Source organism: Symphalangus syndactylus, chromosome 6 (genome assembly GCF_028878055.3).
Source record: "Symphalangus syndactylus isolate Jambi chromosome 6, NHGRI_mSymSyn1-v2.1_pri, whole genome shotgun sequence".
NCBI lineage: Eukaryota > Metazoa > Chordata > Mammalia > Primates > Hylobatidae > Symphalangus > Symphalangus syndactylus.
This window is the reverse complement of record NC_072428.2, coordinates 130,349,887-130,370,984: the sequence shown is the minus strand read 5'-3', so window position 1 is coordinate 130,370,984 and position 21,098 is coordinate 130,349,887. Positions and strand designations below refer to the sequence as shown.

Below are 21,098 nucleotides of genomic sequence, written 5' to 3'. Positions count from 1 at the left end.
CAGATTGAAATGCTTATATGAAAAAGTATTCGCAATTTTCTCACTGGGTGTTCATGAGCCAAAACTTGAAGCTCATCATTGGACCACAAAGTTAGAAACCTTGGTCAAGAGAATCAAGTGTCTGGGATTGAGATTCTGCAGAATTCAGTTTCATCACTTTCTGTACTGACCCTCCCATTGCCTGTCTACACGAACCTTCTGCAGCGTCAGACCAGTTAGCTCATTACTCACTGCAAAAGGCAGTTGCGCATCCATATTCATACCTTCTTGTCTTGATTGACACCTCTCTTTAATACCCGTTTTGCTCCCGGCTTCGTGAATCTTAATTTTCCTTCAAGGCTTGGCCAAGCACCATCTCATCTGAGGAAGCTTTCCCAACGAGCCATGCTAGCCCTTCCTTCTCTACCATCTCTCCTTCCCTTGGTGGTAATGTCAGTGTTGCTTATTTGGTGCTTAGCTGTTTCTGTCTTCCCTATTTTTGTATCTAACTCCCCAGGGAGACTGCTGCTGTTTTTTTGCAGTGCCCAGCTCCTCGCATGGTTGGTGCGGAATAAATGTGGAGTGTGTTGGGAAGGGTGGGAGGAAGATTCAAGAGTGGAGTGTGGGCAGAGCAGGCCAAGGCAAAGTTCCTCCCTGACCCTGCATACTGCGCCGCCACCTGCTTTACGCAGGACGCTGCACGCCTGCAATTAATGGCCGCAGACTGTCGGCGCTGCCTAGGTTCTCAGACTACGTGGCTTTTGAGTGCATTCTCCTTTCCTCTGGCTCTTGGCAGCCTCGCCAGCTCTCCCTGAGGGCTCAGCGGCAGCGAACAGTGAGCTCTTCTGCTCCAGTACAAATCTCTATGTTATTCAAGCTGCTGTCTTTATTCCTGCTGCATGTTTTTACTTGGCCTACCCCTTCCAAGCATTCAAACTCTCTTCATCCCTCATAGTCTCCCTTCATTGCCCACCTCCATGAAGCTTTTCCTGGTAACCCTGCTAGTAATGCTGTTTTCCTTCTGGAAACCTCTCTGGAGAGCCCTTGTCCTTAGACCACACAGTCTGCCCCAGGCTGATTGGTTTTATTGCCTTATTTTGTTCTCGATTGTTTCTGGCTAAGTTGTCATTTCCTCAATTAAATTGTGAGAGTCAGGAGTCAGCACCCTGGCCCAGGACACAACAGCCATTTCATCACCGCTGGCTGATGTTCCTTCCCACGTTGCCTCTTCTGTGCCTTTAGAGTCAAAGCACAATCTCCTTGTGCTTTTCCTTAGGCCATTTCTGGTGACATAAAGTTTGTTTCAGCTTATGTCTAGAATAAATCAAATTAAATATGAAATACTGGCTGGGCATGATGGCTCACGCCTGTAATCCCAGCACTTTGGGAGTCCGAGGCAGGCGGGTCACTTGAGGTTAGGAGTTCAAGACCGACCTGGCCAACATGACGAAACCCTGTTTCTATTAAAAATACAAAATTTAGCCTGGTGTGGTGGTGGGTGCTTGTAATCCCAACTACTCAAGAGGCTGAGGCAGGAGAATCACTTCAACTCAGGAGGCGGAGGCTGCAGTGAGCTGAGAGCACACCACTGCACTCTAGCCTGGGCAAAAGAGCAAGACTCCATCTCAAAAAAAAAAAAAAAAAGTGAAATACTAGTATTTACATATACATGAGCATAGATAATACAAATCACTTCAATGGTTTTTTTTTTTTTTTTTTTTTTTGAGAGACAGAGCCTCGCGCTGTTGCCCAGGCTGGAGTGCAGTGGTGCGATCTCGGCTCACTGCAAGCTCTGCCTCCCAGGTTCACACCATTCTCCTGCCTCAGCCTCCCAAGTAGCTGGGACTACAGGGCCTGCCACCACACCTGGCTAATTTTTTTGTGTTTTCAGTAGAGACGGGGTTTCACCGTGTTAGCCAGGATGGTCTCGATCTCCTGACCTCGTGATCTGCCTTCCTCGGCCTCCCAAAGTGCTAGGATTACAGGTGTGAGCCACCGCACCCGGCCACTTCAATGGTTTTATATTTGTGTGTGTGTGTTTGTGTGTGTGTTATATGCAACGTAACAATGATTTGTTACTATATGCCCTTTTGGAAGTAAGAACATATGCATGTTGCATAGTTAATCAAATAATACTCGAAAAGTTCTGTACCTGGACACCCAAGGTGTGGTCTTTCAGCCATTAGTGAAATAATGCTTCATAGGTGGATGCATCTTTAAAAACTGCTGTTCCATTCACTACTCTTATCCCCTCCACAGTCTGAGGTCTGCAGGTGGTTCTGTAGTTTACATGTGAGAACCAAGATTCAGAGAGAGTAAGTGGCTTGCTGGGAGTCAAATCATCTAAATAACAGAACTGGGACTAAATTAAAACCCAGTTTTTAAAATTTAACTTCAGTGGCTTTTTTTTCTGCCATGCAGCCTCTCCTTAAATTGATTCTTCCCCTAGGCTTACTTCTACTTCCAAGGTGTAAATTGGGTGGCCAGTTCTCATCTTTCTCTAGGGCCAGAGTGCCAAGGGTGAGCAGAATTGTCAGACCTGCACCTTTGTATGGAAACCACCTGTGCCCTGTTCCTGCTGTTGGGCTGTGGCCCCACAGGGATGTCCAGGCCAGCCTGGCTGACTGGCCTTGCCCTGGGGTCTTAGCCTCTCTCTAGGGGGCCTTCTGTACTAGATTTACCTTTTTATTTTTTTTGAGATGGAGTTTTGTTCTTGTTGCCCAGGCTGGAGTGCAGTGGTGTGATCTCAGCCCACTGCAACCTCCACCTCCTGATGAGTTCAAGCGATTCTCCTGCCTCAGCCTCCCGAGTAGCTGGGAGGTGCCTGCCACCATTCCTGGCTAATTTTGTATTTTCAGTAGAGATGGGGTTTCACCATGTCGCCCAGGCTGGTCTTGAACTCCTGACCTCAGGTGATCCACCCACCTTGGCCTCCCAAAGTGTTGGGATTACAGGCGTGAGCCACTGCGCCCGGCCTAGGTTTGCCTTTCTAAACAGCACCTCTTTACTCTTTTTCCCGCATCTTCTGTTTGAGTCTAAGAGTTGCACCATCCACTTGATAAACTGCTGCCTTGGTGTTTCTCCCCCATTCTGTGTCTGCACAGTCAGCAGAGGTGTGACTGTTTCATGTGCCCGGCTGACCCAGGTCTGCCTTGGGTCCCTGCTCGGGCACCCCTCTTTCTAACAAATGTTGAATTAACCTTGAATGAGATTGTTGCTTCTAAAATGCCATTGGTCAGCTTTTTACTGCTTGTTCTTGCCCTCTGTTTAAGGAATTTTTTTTCTTTTTGTCCTTTCAGGAATTAAATAAAAAGTAGCAAAATTGTTTGAAACTGTTTTCAATCCCCTTTATCACTGTGGCATAGGAAGCTGTCATCTCAGAAATTCATCGGCAGAGAAACACAGATAAAAGGGCCACCCTGTTGGACAGGAATGTTCTTTTGGATTTAATGGGATAATTGTATTTAGGTAAAACCTTTCATCTGAGGACTTCAAAGGCCTTTACCTTGTTTAGTAGTTATTATCACACCCTACAGAGTGACATTAGGGTACCACACTCCTGGATATTGTGTGTGTGTGTGTGCCTTTGTTTATTTATTTAGCATTTTGCTTGTTTTCTTAGGCTCACCATGGAAAGTCTCAGGAACCTAACAGCACTGCAGTCGATTTCCATTAAAAAATAGTACCTAACAAATGTAACTGGCCTCTGTGTCCTGGAATGAAGAATGAAGATGTTAATGGGGTTATAAAATAAAGAGCAACCATTCTGGAGCCAGGAAGGCGGGGCTGGGAGGGGCAAGAGTCGTGACCAAAGTACTGGCGGCAGAGAACGCTCCTTCCCCGCATGCCCCAGTGGGTTTCACTTTTATTGGTTCTACTCAGGTTCCGAAAAGAGATTATTCTGTGAACAAGCTCTTGAAGAGAGTGTAGAGCCTCATAATCCTCCTTAACAGATTTTTTTTTTTTTTTTTTTTGAGACGGAATCTCCCTCTGTTGCCCAGGCTGGAGTGCAGTGGCGCAGTCTCAGCTCAGTGCAGCCTCTGCCTTCTGGGTTCAAGCGATTCTTGTGCCTCAGCCTCCAGAGTAGCTGGGATTACAGGCGTCTGCCACCATGCCCGGCTAACTTTTGTATTTTTAGTAGAAGACAGGGTTTCACCATGTTGCCCAGGCTGGTCTCAAACTCCTGACCTCAGGTGATCCACCTGCCTCGGCCTCCCAAAGTGCTGAGATTATAGGCATGAACCACCTCGCCTGACCAACAGATCTTTTGAGAAGCAAGCTTGTGTCATGACCTGAGGAAGGATCCCTAACTGAATTAAAGTAAGGCCATCTCCCGCCCCCACCCTCCCAGCCCCAGTCTCTGCAATCTGTGAGAGGCCATTGGCACAGCCTCTGGATAAAGGGGTTGGATCGGTGGTGAAGGGAAGAAGCTTTCAGAGAAAAGCTTGGCAAGAGTGGCCATGGGGTGCCCAGTGCTGTCCCCTTTGCTGTCCCCTTCCACGCGCATCTGGTCTTGGCACAGCCATGTCACTTTCTACCAGCTTCTTTAATGCTGCAGGGTCGTGGTGGTGGTGGTTATGAGAGAGAAGGAGATTTTTATACCATTGGTTGTGTTTTCCTTCCCAAAGAAGCAGTTCTTGGCCTGTGAAAACCCTTTCCCCGTGGCGGGCCATTCATACCTCTTGGCTCAGCAGGGGGAGACAAAGTCCCAGACACTGCCTGCTGCACTTGTTTGACGGAAAGTGCTGCGCTCTCTTTATTTCAGTCTCACTTTATATCCGTTTGTTTAGATGTCCTCCTGGCTAGTTATTCTCTGTTTCCCCTCTGTGAAAGTCCTTGGTTCCCTCCCCTGGCCTCCTGTTTCCGCTGGTAACCTCCCAGTCCCTTATACTGGAAGATGCAGAGGACCTGGAGATAGTCCACTGAGACAGTTCAGCCTCAAAATCCCTGGCTCAGCCTGTGCTAAAGTCCCAGAAGACGTGGGTCCTTAACTTCACTCAAAATCTCACTCTCTTAAATTAGCTTCTGTCCACCTTTTTCTTCAGTCTTTATGTCTCCAGACCTCTGAATGGAGTCAGTGGAGAGAGGAGAGACCTTTAGTCACCCCCTTCTCCCCTCACAGCTGCCATCCCTCTGCTACCAATGCTGAATAGATTCTCCGGATGCACAGTCCACCTATGAAAACCACATTATTTTCCACCAACTCTTCCTTCCATCATCTGGAATCCAGCTTTGAACTGAGTTTAGAGCTCAGTCGGCTTCCTCCCTCCCTGGTGTGTGAATTCCTTTGTGTCATCTCTACCAGCTGGCCACTAACCTGTCCATGGAAACTGTCCCCTTTCAAGGACCAGAGCATGCTCTCCCGGGGAAGCCATTCCACTGTCGGAGAGCTCCATTAGAACGGTCTTTATCCTATTCACTGAGAATCTCATGATTTCTTTCATTGGTCCTAGGAAAAAGCAACACAAATGTATATTTTCTCTTGAGATGTGTGTGTGTGTGTGTGTGTAATATACAGTTTTTTCCTTATTTACATTGAAGGGCTAACTCAATATATTTGAAGACAACATCCGTCCCTCCCTTTCAAAAGCTTTTTGCGGCCAGGTGCAGTGGCTCATGCCTGTAATCCCAGCACTTTGGGAGGCTGAGGCGGGCGGATTGCTTGAGGTCAGGAGTTTGAAACCAGCCTGGCCAACATGGCAAAACCCCGTCTCTACTAAAAATACAAAAATTAGCTGGGCGTGATGGTGGGCACCTGTAATCCCAGCTATTCAGGAAGCTGAGGCAGATGAATTGCTTGAGCCTGAGAGGTGGAGGAGGAGGTTGCAGTGAGCCGAGATTGCACCACTCCACTCCAGCCTGGGTGACAGAGCGAGACTCTCTCTCAAAAAAAAAAAAAAAAAAAAAAAAGCTTTTTCAAAATGTGATTGAAACACTTCCCCCGCTATTGCTTTCTGATCAAACTGGGAGGTCCCAGTTCTTCCCTTTTGAAATTGTTGAGTACCTTCTCGTTCTTTGAACGCTACTGATCTTTCCCAACTAGATTTCCTCTTTCCTCCTAATCCTCAATCCCAAAAAACTCTCTAGGCAAAATTCTTTCATTTTCTGTGTTCCAGAGATTCTTGTTCATACTCGACCTTGTCTTCACCAGTCTACAAAACTCTAGAAAGGCCTACATTCTAATTGTTAAAAAAAAAAAAAAAAATCTCCTAGTACAGTGCCTGGTAAACAGGAGGTAGAACATTACTTAATGTTTAATTTTCTCTGTTCTTGCTCTAGTGCTTCCTTAGAAAGTTCACTTTTTAATATTTTTTAAAATCTACAAATGACTACCAAATATTTAGCCCTGGCCCCAATTTGTTACTCATTTTCCAATCTTAGGTTCCCTGGAGATCACTAGGATATCCCTTTAATATAGCTAGTTTTCTCCAGTCCCCGCAAACCTGCTGCCCGTATAACTTTCCTAGTGGTCTTTGTTCAGTAAGCTGCTTGAAATGATTTTGAGGAACCTTAGGAATCAAGCCATGTCTGGATTCTCATTCATGAAGTCGTTCTGATTCCTGGACCATGGGCCCTCAACTGGGCCATGATTCTCACGCTTTCTGGTTTCTCTTTAACTATCAGGGGCAGCCCGGTCTTTCAATTCCCCCAGGCTGTCAGCCACAAGGATCATTTTTCGCACATCTTTCTCTTTTCATGTAGTCAGCCTCCAGGTGTTGCTGATTCTTTCTCCTCCTCACTTTCCCAGTTCATCTTTCATTTTTATTTCCGAGCCACCATCCTGTGTCTGGGTGACTGAAAACAGCCTCATCGCTGGTGCTCCTGCTCCCAGCCTTGCCTCACTTCACTCTGCCCTGTGCTCAACTTTTAGAATAGTCTTGCTAACGGGACTTTTGCGGTGTTATTCCGCTGCTTAGACACTGAGAGTGACTCTCTTACTTTCTGGATTAAGTGTGAGATCTTGCACGAATCCTCATCTCTAGCTACAAAATCTGAGACAGACCAGAGACCTGTTAGTAAGCAGAGGCTGCACTTTTCTTCTATGGATGTAGTGTTTGCAATTAATAGTATTAAACAACACTCTTCCTTTGTCTTTTTTTTTAAACAACTTTATTGAGATACAATTTATACATGCCATACAAGTCATCCATTTAAAGTGCACAAAGGTTTTGGGGACATTCACAGAGCTGTGCAACCATTACCACAATCAATTGTAGAACATTTTCATCATCCCCCCAAGAAACTCCATACCCATTAGCACTCACTCTCCATTTCCTCCAAGCCCCTAACCCCTGGCATCCATCACACTTCTGTCTCTATAGATTTCAGACATTTCTTCTAAATGAAATTGAACAGCATGTGGCCTTTTGTGACTAGCTTCTTTCACATAGCATCATTGTTTCAAGGTTCATCTGTGTTGAAGCATGTATCAGTATTTCATTTCCTTTTATCACATAAAATATTTCCATTGTATGGATATACCACATTTTTTGCATCCAGTCATCAGTTGATGGACATCGGGTTGTTTGTCTTTATTTTATTTAATTCACATACTCGAAACTCTGCCCCTTTACAATGTAAAATTCTTTTTTTTTTTTTTTTTTTTTTTTAGTTTATTCGCAGAGTTATGTGACCATCACCACTATCTAACTTTAGGACATTTTCGTCACCCCAAAAAGGAACCCTCCACCCATTAGCAGTCCACTCCATTCTCCCCACTCCCCTGCTTCTGGCAAATACTGCTTTCCATTTTGTGTGGATGGATTTTCCTCATCTAGATATGGCATATGAATGGAAGGATGCAATAGGTGGTCTTTTGTGACAGGCTTCTTCTACTTACATAATGTTTTCAAGGTGATTCTGTGTTTTCTTAGATTCTGTATTTGTCTATTTGGCATTCATTCATCACGGCCTACTGGATTAACTATATTTTCTTATTTTCTATATTCTTGATGTCTTGTCATTCATGGCCTGACTGACTGGGAGACCCTGCCCCTCCCAGAGTGAGCCAGTTCTTAGAGATAGCCCAGGCCTGGCCCAGGAGAACACCTTTCATTTGCAAACGAATCAGCGGTCTTCTTTATCAAACTCTCACACCAAGCTAATCTTCCCCTGCCCTTAATCAACCCAGCAACAGGCACCAGGCAACTAGCTGACAGCCCCTATGCTCTAAAACCTGGCAAAATTATTTATGCAGTCAGTCCTCAACTGTTTAACCCTGACCTGTCTTGCCTTTCCTGCAGAAAACACAATAAAGTCTCTGGTTCTGGCTTTTCTCTCACCCTTCTGCCTCCTGCCCAAAATCGGTGCTTCCCCATGTGGCCCTACATGGCCTGGCTTCCCCTCTTGTCAGGAGCTGTAGGTCATAAAAGCCTTCTTACAGTGGCATGGACCTCTGTATAATCACTTGGTTACCTCCATAAATTAAACTCTTGTGGGTACAATTGAGCCAAATGCTTGTTTAGGTTGTAGCATGTATCCGTTCTTCATTACTTTTTTTTTTTTTTTTTTTTTGAGATAGAGTCTTGCTCTATCACCCAGGCTGGAGTGCAGTGGCGCGATCTCTGCTCACTGCAACCTCCACCTCCCGGGTTCAAGCGATTCTCCTGCCTCAGCCTCCCAAGTAGCTGGGGCTACAGGCACGTACCCCACAACGCCTGGCTAATTTTTTTTTTTTTTTGAGGCAGAGTCTCGCTCTGTTGCCCAGGCTGGAGTGCGGTGGCTTGATCTTCGCTCACTGCAAGCTCCGCCTCCCGGGTTCACGCCATTCTCCTGCCTCAGCCTCCCGAGTAGCTGGGACTACAGGTGCCCGCCACCGCGCCCGGCTGATTTTTTATATTTTTAGTAGAGACGGGGTTTCACCATGCTAGCCAGGATGGTCTCGATCTCCTGACCTCGTGATCCACCTGCCTCGGCCTCCCAAAGTGCTGGGATTACAGGCGTGAGCCACTGCCCCCGGCCAACGCCTGGCTAATTTTTGTGTTTTTAGTAGAGACGGAGTTTCACCATGTTGTGCAGGCTGGTCTTGACCTCCTGACCTCAGGTGATCCACCCACCTCGGCCTCCCAAAGTGCTGGGATTACAGGTATGAGCCACTGCGCCCAGCCTCTTCATTCCTTTTTATGGCTGGATAATAATGCGTTGTGTGGGTATGCCACATTTTGTTCATTCATTCATCAGTTGATGGACATTTGTGTTTCCCCTTTTTGGCTATTTTGAATATTGCTTCTATGAGCATTCATGTACAAGTTTTGATGTGAACATATGTTTTAAATTCTCTTGGGTAAATACCTAGTTTTGGGGAATTGCTGCATCGTATGGTAATTCTATGTTTAACATTTTGAGGAACCATCAAACTGTTTTCCAAAGTGGCTGCATCATTTTACAATCCCATCGGCAGTCTGTGACGCTTCCAGGTTCTCTGTGTTTTCACTGACACTTGTTATTGCTTATCTTTTAAAAATTTTAATAATCCTAATAATTTGAAGTGGCGTTATTGTGGTTTTGATTTGCATTTCTCTAATGAATAATGATGTTGAGCATCTTTTCATGTGCTTATTGGCCATTGGAATATCTTTTTGGTGAAATATCTTCTTTGCTCTTTTTTTTTTTTTTTTGAGACAGAGACTCACTCTGCTGCCCAGGCTGGAGTGCAGTGGCACGATCTTGGCTCACTGCAACCTTTGCCTCCCAGGTTCAAATGATTCTCGTGCCTCAGCCTGTCAAGTAGCTGGGATTACAGGTGCCACAACCATGCCTGGCTAATTTTTTTGTATTTTTAGTAGAGATGGGGTTTTACCATGTTGGCCAGGCTGAACTCGAACTCCTGACCTCAAGTGATCTGCCTGTCTTGGCCTCCCAAAGTGCTGGGATTACAGTCGTGAGCCACCGTACCTGGCCATCTTTTTTTATTTTTTAATTAGATTATTTGTCCTTTTATTGTTGAGTTGTAAGAGTTCTTTGCGTATTAATGTTTTTGGATGTAAGTCCCTTATCAGATGTAGTGTTTGCAAAATTTTCTTCCATTCTGTGGGTTGTCTTTTCACTTTTTTACGGTGTCCTTTTTTTTTTTTTTTTTTGAGACGGAGTCTCGCTCTGTCGCTCAGGCTGGAGTGCAGTGGCATGATCTCGGCTCATTGCAAGCTCTGCCTCCTGGGTTCACACTATTCTCCTGCCTCAGCCTCCCTAGTAGCTGGGACTACAGGCGCCCACCACCACGCCTGGCTAATTTTTTGTATTTTTTTTAGTAGAGATGGGGTTTCACCGTGTTAGCCAGGATGGTCTCAATCTCCTGACCTTGTGATCCACCCATCTCAGCCTCTCAGAGTGCTGGGATTACAGGCGTGAGCCCGGCCTCTTACTGGTGTCCTTTGAAACACACAAAAAAAAAATATTGAGGAAGTCCAATTTATTTTTCCTTTTATCACTTTTGGGTTTGGTGTCATATGTAAGATATCTTGGCCTAATCCAGGGTTACAAAGACTTATTCCTATGTTTCCTTCTAAGAGTTTCATAGTTCTAGCCCTTACTTTTAGGTGTATGATCCATTTTGTGTTATTTTTTGCATATGGTATGAAGTAGGAGGCACATTCATTTTTTTACATGTGAATATCTAGTTGCCCAGCATCATTTGTTGAAAAGATTATTTTCACCTCCATTGAAATGTTTTGGCATCTTTGTTTAATATCAATTGACCATGAATGTAAGGGTTTATTTCTGGACTCTCAATTTTATCAAATTGATCTGTATGTCTGTCTTTATGTCAATACCGTTCTGTCTTATCTTAATTACTATAGCTTTGTAGTAAGTTTTTTTTCTTTTTTTTCTTTTCTTTTTTTTTGTGACGGGGTCTTGCTGCCCAGGCTGGAGTGCAGTGGTACAATGTTGGCTAATTGCAACTTTTGCCTCCTGGGCTCAAGTGATTTTTCTGCCTCAGCCTCAGCCTCCTGAGTAGCTGGGTTTATAGGCACCCACCACCACACCTGGCTAAGTTTGAATTTTTGTATTTTTTCAGTAGAGACGAGGTTTCACCATGTTGGCCAGGCTGGTCTCTAACTCCTGACCTCAAAGGATCCACCCACCTCGGCCTCTCAAAGTGCTGGGATTACAGGCATGAGTCATCATGCCTCGCCTGTAGTAAGTTTTGAAATCAGCGAGTGTGAGTCCTCTAACTTTGTTCTTAATTTTCAAAATCGCTTTGGTGAGTCTGAGTCCCTTGCATTTCCATATGAATTTTAGAATTAGCTTGTCAATTTCTACAAAACAAGACAGCTGGGATTTTGATAGGGGTTGTGTTGAGTCTCTAGATCAATTTGAGGAGTATTGTCATCTTAACAATATTAAACGTTCCAATCCATGAATATGCGATGTCTTTTTATTTATTTATGCATTTAATTTCTTTCAGTGATGTTTTGTAGTTTTTGGTGCACAAGTCTTGTTACTTATTTAGTTAAATGTATTTTGTATTTTTTTTCCTTTTTTTTTTTTTTGAGATGGAGTTCACTCCCGTCGCCCAGGCTGGAGTGCAATGGTGTGATCTTGGCTCACTGCAACTTCTGCCTCCCAGGTTCAAGCGATTCTCCTGCCTCAGCCTCCTGAGTAGCTGGGATTACAGGCGCCCACCACCACGCCCATCTAATTTTTGTGTTTTTGGTAGAGATAGGGTTTCACCATGTTGGCCAGGCTGGTCTCAAACTCGTGACCTCAGGTGATCCACCCGCCTCAACCTCCCAAAGTCCTGGGATTATAGGCATGAGCCACTGCGCCCAGCAGTGGAATTATTTTCTTACCTTCATTTTGGGTTGTTCAACACTAGTATATAGAGATATACAATTGAGTTTTGTATATTAATCTTGTATCCTGCGATCCTGCTGAACTTGTTTATTTGTTCTAATAATTCTGTGGATTCCTTAGGATGTTTTTAGATATAGGATCATGTCATCTGGGAATAGAGATAGTTTAACTTCTTTTTCAATCTGGGTGCCTTATCTTTTTCTTGCCCAATTTCCCTGGTTAGAATCTTCTTCAGTGCAGCGTTGTACAGAAGTGGTGAGAGCAGACATCCTTGTCTTGCTCCTGATTTTAGGAGGAAAGCATCTAGGCTTTCACCATTAAGTATGACGTTAGCTGTGAGTTTTTTGTGAATGGCCTCTTGCCTTTTTGTCATCTTGCACCATCCTGTTTCTCTTTCTACTCTGTATAGTGGAAAGAATGTGAACCTCAGAATCAGACTTGGATTTGAATTGATTAATTCGTTAATTTCACCAGAAAATATTGAGTGTTAGATAGAGTGAGATTAAATTTGATTTAATCATATAGATTAAGTTGTAGTGTGGTAAGAGCTATGATGGGAGTATGGCTAAAGCAGTGAAGGGTACAGAAAACAGGCCCCTGGGAAGGTTTGAACACCTCAAGGATATGATGCCTGAATTGCTCTTAAAAACAGTAGGAGATAGTCTTGAAAAACAGGGAACATGTGCAGCGATGGGAAGGTAGCTGTATTCTGTGAGCCACAGATAGGTCTGTGAGGCCAGAGTATGGGGTGCCTGCAAGTGAGTGGTTGAGGTGGTCCCAGAGAGTGAGCAAAGCCGCCTCACCAAGGCCCTTGCTAGCTTCTGAAGGTGCTGTGAGAACTGGATTTGTGTGTTGGAACCCTTGGTGGTAGAGGAGATGGAGTGGTAATGGGTAAGACCATGAAAAGAGAGACCTGGAGAGAGGAAGCTATTGCCTAAGCAGGGGACACCTGAGGACCTAAAGGAAGGCTCTAAAGTAAGGCTGGAAGAAGGGAATTGAGTCAAGAAAGATTAGAAGGTAGTATTAACAAGGTGTGTTGCAATTGACTGAGAGGTGAGGGAGATGGATTTGCAGAGAATGACTCTTGGATTTCTGGAATTTGGGTTGTTTGATGGAGTAGACTAGATTCAGTTTTCTTATCTGTAAAATGGAAAAAATACTTTGCAGATAACATAGGCAAATCTCTTAGCACAAGCATATGGTTATGACTCAATAAATGCTCATTCTTTTTGCTTTCCCCCATTTTGTTTCTGTTTCCTCCATTCTGTCAATGTAGGTCTTTGTTTGGTTAGTTCTGCCTTTGGAACACGTTTCTTTGCTGTGTCCCATACTTCCCACTGTGACTGCTGCATGGGTGACTCCCAGATCCTTCTCTCCAGCCCTGATCACGCTTGTATGCATTTTCGACTGTGTTCTGGTCATCTCCATGGCCTCTCACCCTCACAAGGGAGAACCACCCCCAAATTTTTTCTCCTCTTGAGGTCCATATGCCTGTTGATGGCACTGTAATCTTCTCCGTCAATTCGGCTACAAATCATTTTCTCTAGTTGAAAAAACACATCCACCTCTAGTGGTTTTGAGTATTTCAGAATCATTTTGATGCCTTTCTCTTCCTCTTTCATTTCTTCACATTTGGTGAATATTTGGTCTCTGTTTAATTATCTCCATAACATTAGACACACAAGTTTCTTTTTCTATCTCATTGTTACTTCCCTCATCAGGCCTTTATTAGTTCCCATCTGAACTATGACGCTGGTTCCCTGTCTCTGGTTTCCCTTCCTTTCAAGTCATCTTGCCACGACTGCCAGACCAAGCTTCTGGAAGCTCTGATTGGATCACCCCTGTTGCCTTGTGGGTTCTCCATATCCACTGGATCAAGCCCAAGCTCCTAAGCCTGTCATTTAAGGCACTGCATATCTAAACCCAATGTACTGCTCTGATTTTATCTCCCCACATCCTTGTAGAAAAATGGGGCAATTCTCTGCACATTTGGTATCATCTCTGTGTCTTCCCTGGTGGAAATTGTGCTTACTCTTCAAGGCACAGTTTGTGAATCCTGCCTAACTTTCATCAAACCAGTTAATTCTTTTTCATATCACATAGGACTCAGTGCTTATTTATTTTATTTTATTTTTTTGAGACAGAGTCTCACTCTACCTCCCAGGCTGGAGTGCAATAGCATGATCTCGGCTCACTGCAACCTCCTCCTCCTGGGTTCAAGTGATTCTTCTGCCTCAGCCTCCACAGTAGCTGGGACTACAGGCACACACCACCATGCCCAGCTAATTTTCATATTTTTAGTAGAGACGGGGTTTCGCCATGTTGGTCAGGCTAGTCTTGAACTCCTGACCTCAAGTGTTCCTCCTACCTTGGCCTCCCAAAGTGCTGGGATTACAGGCGTGAGCCACCACGCCTGGCTGGTGGTTATTTAAAATGATATATGTACACTTCTTATCTCTCCTACTAGATTTAATCTCCTTGAGGTGCCTCCATCTCTGTAACCCTCAAAATGCCTTCTTCATATTCAGTATATGTTTGTGAATGGAATGTATATTCTCCTCATCTTCCCGAAGCATACAGGCATGACCTTTGCTTTTCCAAATACCCATTCCCAAGGGTCTGTGACACAAGACAGTGAGAAGGTGAAGGACAGCTTACTTTCCCCTGCGGATCCCCTTGCAATTTAATACACAGGAGTGTGACAATGCTACACAGTCAGGTTCTTATTTAAATTCCTGGTGGCTGAGCCCAGCAGCATGTGGTGGGTTTGATTTAGTCTGTACAGCACTTAACTCTTTCTATGGATGAAAGACGAAAGTGGATAAAAGTTCTCATGGACTGTATGGAAACGAGATAGACTGAGAAATTAACTCATATGTTGTGCAGTTATACAGAGCTCTAGGTACCAGTCTGATTTTTCCTTATAGAATCTAGAACGTAACTGACATACTTCTTGGGTACTTTCAGACACATAGCCAAACACGTAGCCAGGTGATTCATTTGGTAAATTCCATAAGGTCTGCCCTGCCCTGGAATGGCTTCTCAGCAAGGCTGTCTCAGCTAGGCTGGGAAGGAGGTGGCTTTCAGTTCCGGTTTCCAATCAGTGACTTCCAAGAACTGGTTAAGAAGCAGGAAGAATAGAAAGAGTTAGATGGTTTCTGTGTTGGGCTAAAAAAAAACCTCTCAGATACCCAGTTCCTACAATGCATGTCTCCTGGCAGCCAGACAAGGAAGGAGAGAAACTGTGAAGGGTGCCAGGGTGCCAACAGGAGCACTCGTGTTCTTGGCAGAGCTCAGAATAGCGTTCGCAGCTCTCAGTGATTCATCATCCGCAGGCCTGCCCACCCGTGATCCGAGTGACTGAGGACAGGGTGAGTCAGGCGGCTCCCTCTCTTCATCACCCTTCCTCCATGGCTCGATTCTGTGCCCTCCCTGGGCCCTATGGGCTGCCTAGCAGAGGGGAGACCGATGTTGCAGGGGGACGCTGCCAGCGAGGAAAGGGTGCCTGCTCTGGGGTCTGTGCCAGGGTGAAGGACTCCCGGCTCCCCTCTGCGTTAAGCCCTAGGCACGTTTAGAGAAGAGGGGAATCTTCACTGCCAGCTCTAGGGAGGGGTCTGATGGTGGGGCCTACTCAGTGCTCCTGCATTGATCTAGACACCACCCCTCATCATCGTATCTGCCCCTCTTAAATCTAATCTGCATTCTGTTCTCTTTCTTTCTCCCACTCTTTTCTGTTTATTCTTTTCTTTCTTCCCTTGCTCAGCAAGAATGATATTTATTTAAGACATCACAGCTGTTAAATGTTTGCCTCTGGGGATAGTTTTTCAGCCAGTTGCCCCCGTGTCTCTTGGCTGGTCCACAACCGATTGCTGGCCATGATGGGAGGGGGTGGCCCGCTGCCCTCAACACTGAACTCCCTAGTGTGGGTCCAGGCCCGGGGCTCGTCACAGCTACCCTGCTTTGACCCACAACACAATCACAGGTTGAAAAACCATCCTAGTGCCATAATAGGCTTAGAAAGGGATCATTCTTCATCTGGTCAGCCGAAGCCAGGCCACAGGCTGCGTGGTTTCCCTCAGCGAGGCTCTCGCTGGGTGTCCCACTTTACTTCTGCAGCGAAAAAGCCGTTTTACCTCTTTTGCCACTTTCACAAAACACTCTCTTGGATCCACTCAAGTGAAAGCTGTGAAGTGTCCTCGTTCCTCCCTCACAGAGGGAGCTCCTAGCCTTGCAGCCCTGCGTGTGTCTGTCACTTACCAGCAGCGTGCCAGGACACTGCAGACATCCAGGTTCGGGGACTTGTCTAGGAAGCCATGGCTCTGTGTGGGTGAGCACAGGAATGTACTGCTTCAGAGCGTTCCTGCCTTCCCTTCCCTGTTGCTGCAGAGCACACATGCTGCGGGGAGAATGCAGCTTTAGTAACAAAACATCCAAATATACTTATTTCCAAAAAGAGCAACGCAAGATGAAGAATGGGGTGCTGCGTGGATGATGTCCTGCGTAAGGAGAGAACACAGGAGGAGCTTGAGTGCGAATAATGTTTCACTTTTTGTCTAGGAGTCAAAACGTACAATAAATACGACCAGGTCTCCAGATCACAGTGAATTCCAAACCCCGGTGGACGACCCACTTATTTCAAACATGTTATGTAACATTGTAAAGCATAAGGGATAGGTAAAATTCACAGTCCTGGGACAATTCGGGGCACTTAGATGTGAAATGTTTGGAAATCGCTTTCATTTTTCTCATCAGAGCCATCCCATGAAATAGATAGGACAGAGACTTCGCCCCATTGAGAAGCAAGGACGCTGAGGCACAGCGAGATTGTCATTCAGCATAGATTCCAAAGCGCACAGACTTGGTTAGCACAGTCGGGCTTAGCCCCCTGATCTGTGTTTGATTTCTGTCACACTGCTCTTTTTTCAGTAAACCTCTTTCACATAAGAGATGAAACCAACCCACCACTAATAGGACCTGTGCTCTGGGCTGTTTAATTAAAGTCGGAATGAGTTTTACTGAATTTACATGCCCTTCCCTAGAACTCCATATATCCCATTTGGAATTTGTACGAAGTCCTGAGAGCAGGCTCCCTCTCTGCAATTGCTCAGGACTCAACCCCTCTGGAGATCTCCTGACCTCGTGATGTGCCCACCTCGGCCTCCCAAAGTGCTGGGATTACAGGCATGAGCCACCGCGCCCAGCCCCCATTTTAACCATTATTAAGTGTACAATGTAGTGGCATTAGTTACTTTTGCAATGTTGTGCAAACATCAGCCACTGTTTCCAAAACGTTTTCATCACCCCAAGCAGAAACTGTACCATTAAGCAAGAACTCCTAGGCACCTCCACTCACCTCCCTGCCCCAGCCCCTGGTAATCTCTTATCTACTTTCTGTCTGTATGAATTTGCCTGTTCTAGGTATTTCACGTAGTGCAATCATATAATATTTGTCCTTTTGTGGCTGGCTTATTTTACTTAGCATAAGATTTCCAAGATTCGTCCATGTTGTAGCATGTATTGGAACTGAACTTTTTTTTTAATGGCTGAATATTGCATTGTGTGACTATATCACATATTATTTATCAGTTCATCTGTTGATAGACACTTGGATTGTTTCCACTTTGGGTTGCAGTGAACATTGGCCTACAAATATCTGTTTGAGTCCCTGTTTTCATTTCTCTGGGGGAGTATACCCGGGAGTGGAATTGCTGCATTGTATGGTAATTTTATGCAGCATTTTGAGGAACCTACTATAGAGTTTTAAAATTCAAATTAATTAACAACTTTAAAAAATGAAGAATTCCACACAAAAATTAGATTTTTTTTCAACTTCTTCCTTTTTTTTTTTTTTTTTTTGAGGTGGAGTCTTGCTGTGTTGTCCAGGCTGGAGTGCAGTGGCATGATCTCAGATCACTGCAACTCTGCTTCCTGGGTTCAAGCAATTCTCCTGCATCAGCCTCCTGAGTAGCTGGGACGACAGGCACCCACCATCACTTCCAGCTAATTTTTGTATTTTTAGTAGAGACAGGGTTTCACCATGTTGGCCAGGTTGGTCTTGAACTCCTGACCTCAGGTGATCCGCCCACCTCGGCATCCCAAAATGCTGGGATTACAGGCATGAGCCACCATGCCCAGCTCAGAATTTTTTTCAACTAATCTTGACGTTCCTGGTGATATGATCTGCTGGGGAAAGTGGAAACTGCCTCCTCTAGATGGGGCATCTGGTATCCAGCTTGACAAAGCCCTCACCCAGCTGGCATCAGACATTGGTCCCTGCCTGGGCTCTGCTCTGAGGCTTTGCTCCAATCCCCTCCCTTCATGAGGTTTTCCAGTCCCCCTCACACAATCACTCCTTCCCTCTTATGTTCATACTCTCTCATTATTTGTTTACATGCCAGACCTCTCTCCATCTTGGCTGTGATAGTCTGAGGGCAGAGCACTTGTCTTTTCACCTCTGATTTACCCAGGACCAACAGACACATTGTTGGTGCTCAAAGTCTTTGTCAAATTGAAGTTTTAAATTGATGGCTCATGCTTGTAATCCCAGAGACTCAGGAGGGTGAGTCAGGAGGATCACTGGAGGCCAGGAATTCAAGGCTACAGTGAGCTATGATTGTACCACTGCACTCCAGCCTGTGTGACTGAGTGAGACTTCAACTCTAAATAGATAGATAGAGGGATAGATAGATAGATAGATAGATAGATAGATAGATAGATAGATAGATAGAAATGGGATAGAACAGAATAGCTGAAGGTTAGGTCAGGACTAATTGGTACAGTTACCACTGACTGAATCAAGCAGGTGCTAAATTGCACTGTAAAATATTATAAGAAAAGGGGAAAAAACTAAAATTGGGGAAATGAGTTACAGATTACAAGCAATGAAAGAAGAGCTAAACACTTCCTCATATGGACTGTTTCTTCATTTAGGGTTTTCTTTTTTATCACTCTTGGTGTAGTCTCATCAAAGACATGTAAAAGGTGATTTGTGGAACTGAGCATGATTGTGTGTGTCCGTAGTTCCAGCTACTCTGGAGGTTGAGGCCAGAGGATCGCTTGAGCCCAGGAGTTTGAGTCCAGCCTGGGCAACATAGCGAGACCCCTGGTCTAAATAAATAAATAAAAGGTGGTTTATGGAAAACAGGTACAATATCATAGAACAAGCCAAAAAGAAACAGGATCAAAATGTAGTATCTCTATACAAATGCAAAAGAATGAGTTTGGATCCCTACCTCACACCATATATTAAAAAATTACTCAAAGTGGATCATACATCTAAATGTAAGAGCTAAAACTAGAAAACCCTTTGAAGAAAACATAGGACTAAATCATTGTGATATCGAGTCAGGCAATGGTTTCTCAGATCCACACCAAAAACACAAGCAACAAAAGAAAAAATAGATACACTGGACTTTATCCAGTTGAAAACTTTTGTGTTTTGCAGGACACCAGGAAGAAAGGAAAAGACAGCTCACAGATGGGAGAAAATATTTGCAAATCATATACCCAATAAGGGACTTCTGTCCAGACTATATAAAGATCTTTTACAACTCAACAATGACAAAAAGACATGACCCAATTGAAAAACAGGCAAAGGATCTGAAGACACATTTCTCCAAAGAAGATTTACAAATGGTCAATAAGCACATTAAAAAAGCTCAACATCATTAGTCAGTAGGGAAATATAAATAAAAACCACAATGAGATATCACTTTACACCCACCGGGTTGGCTATAATAAAAAAGATGGAGAATAACGAGTGTAGTGAATTTATGGAGAAATTAGAATTTTCATACATTGCTGGTAGAATAGTAAAGTGTTATAGCCACTTTGGAAAACAGTTTGGTGGTTCCTCAAAATGTTAAACATGACTGGTATGGTGGCTTACACCTGTAAGCCCACCACTTTGGGAGGTGGAGTTTGCAGTGAGAGGTGGGGGTTGCAGTGAGCTGAGATTGCTCCACTGCACTTCAGCCTGGGCAATAGAGTAAGACTCCATTTCAAAAAAAAAAAAAAGTTAAACATAGAGTTACCAGGCCGGGCATGGTGGCTTATGCCTGTGGTCCCAGCACTTTGGGAGGCCAAGGTGGACAGATTGCTTGAGCCCAGGAGTTTGAGAGTAAGCCTGAGCAACATGGCAAAACCCTGTCTCTACAAAAAATACAAAAGTTAGCCAGGCATGTTAGTGCACACCTGTGGTCCCAGCTACATTGGAGGCTGAGGCAGGAGGATCACTTGAGCCCAGGAGGTCAAGGCTGCAGTGAGCCATGTTCATACCACTGCACTTCAGCCTGGACAACAAAGTAAGATCCTGTCTCAACAAAACAAAAACCCAAGACATAGAGTTATGTTCAAAAAAATTCTACTCTTAGGCATATACACAAGAGAAATGAAAACATATGTCCACACAAACACGTGTACATGAGTGTTCATTGTGGGATTATTCATAATAGCCAAACGATGGAAACAACCCAAATGTCCATCAACTGATAAATGGATAAATAATATGTGGCATATCCATGCAATAAAATATTACTCAGCCATGAAAAGGATTAAAGTGCTGATACATACTTTAGCATAAACCCACCTTGAAACATTTTGCTAAGTGAAAAAAGAAGCCAGTTACAAAAGACTAGATATTGTATGATTCCCTTTATATGAAATGTTCCAAATAAGCAAATCTATTGAGACAGAAAGCAGATTCGTGGTTGTCTGAGGCTGGAGTGTTGGGGAGGAGGGAAATGAGGAGTGACTGCTGATGGGTACAGGGTTTCTTCTGGGGGTGATGAAAATGTTCTAAAATTAGATTGTGGTGATGGTTGCACAACTGTGTGAATATATTTAAAACTACTAAATAAAAAATTGTAAAAAAGAGAAAACAAAGCAAGCAGACAAAAATCACTGAACTGTATAAGAACTGAAAGAGGACCCAGATATAAAACACTATTCATTCCTTTTACATAAGTAATAAAATACTCCTCAGAGGTGACCGAAAAAATGCGTCTGAAGTCGTTTACACTAAAGCTTTACAGATGACCTGGCATGTGTGTTGTTTGCTTTAAAATGCTCCACATACTGCCCCATGCAAAGTGACCTTGGCTGGGGGCTAGATGAAATACAATGGGCAAAATTCTTCATCAAAGCTGGGGACGGACACATGAGTGTTCATTACGCCACTCTATTTTTGTGAATGTTAATTTTTTTTCCATAATAAAAGTTAAAAAAAAAAAGAGACAGAATGAAAGCATCTGTAATCTGCAGTTCAGTAGTTACACATAAAATGTGCATTTGTGTGTGTGTGTGTGCATTTGGGGAGCTGTGTGTGG

At 44.3% G+C, this 21,098-nt stretch overlaps 1 protein-coding gene across 2 annotated transcripts in view; it reads left to right on the top strand.

The window, feature by feature from the left end:
- SLC37A3 (solute carrier family 37 member 3) overlaps positions 1 to 20,770 on the top strand; it is a 77,512-nt gene extending 56,742 nt beyond the window's left edge. For both annotated transcript variants that reach the window (XM_055284244.2, XM_055284241.2), the window contains one exon: positions 19,217 to 20,770. In XM_055284244.2, the coding sequence (XP_055140219.1) occupies positions 19,217 to 19,285 (69 nt within the window). In that variant the 3' untranslated portion in view covers positions 19,286 to 20,770. The remainder of the gene's footprint in view (positions 1 to 19,216) is intronic.
- The last annotated feature ends 328 nt before the right edge of the window (positions 20,771 to 21,098 follow it).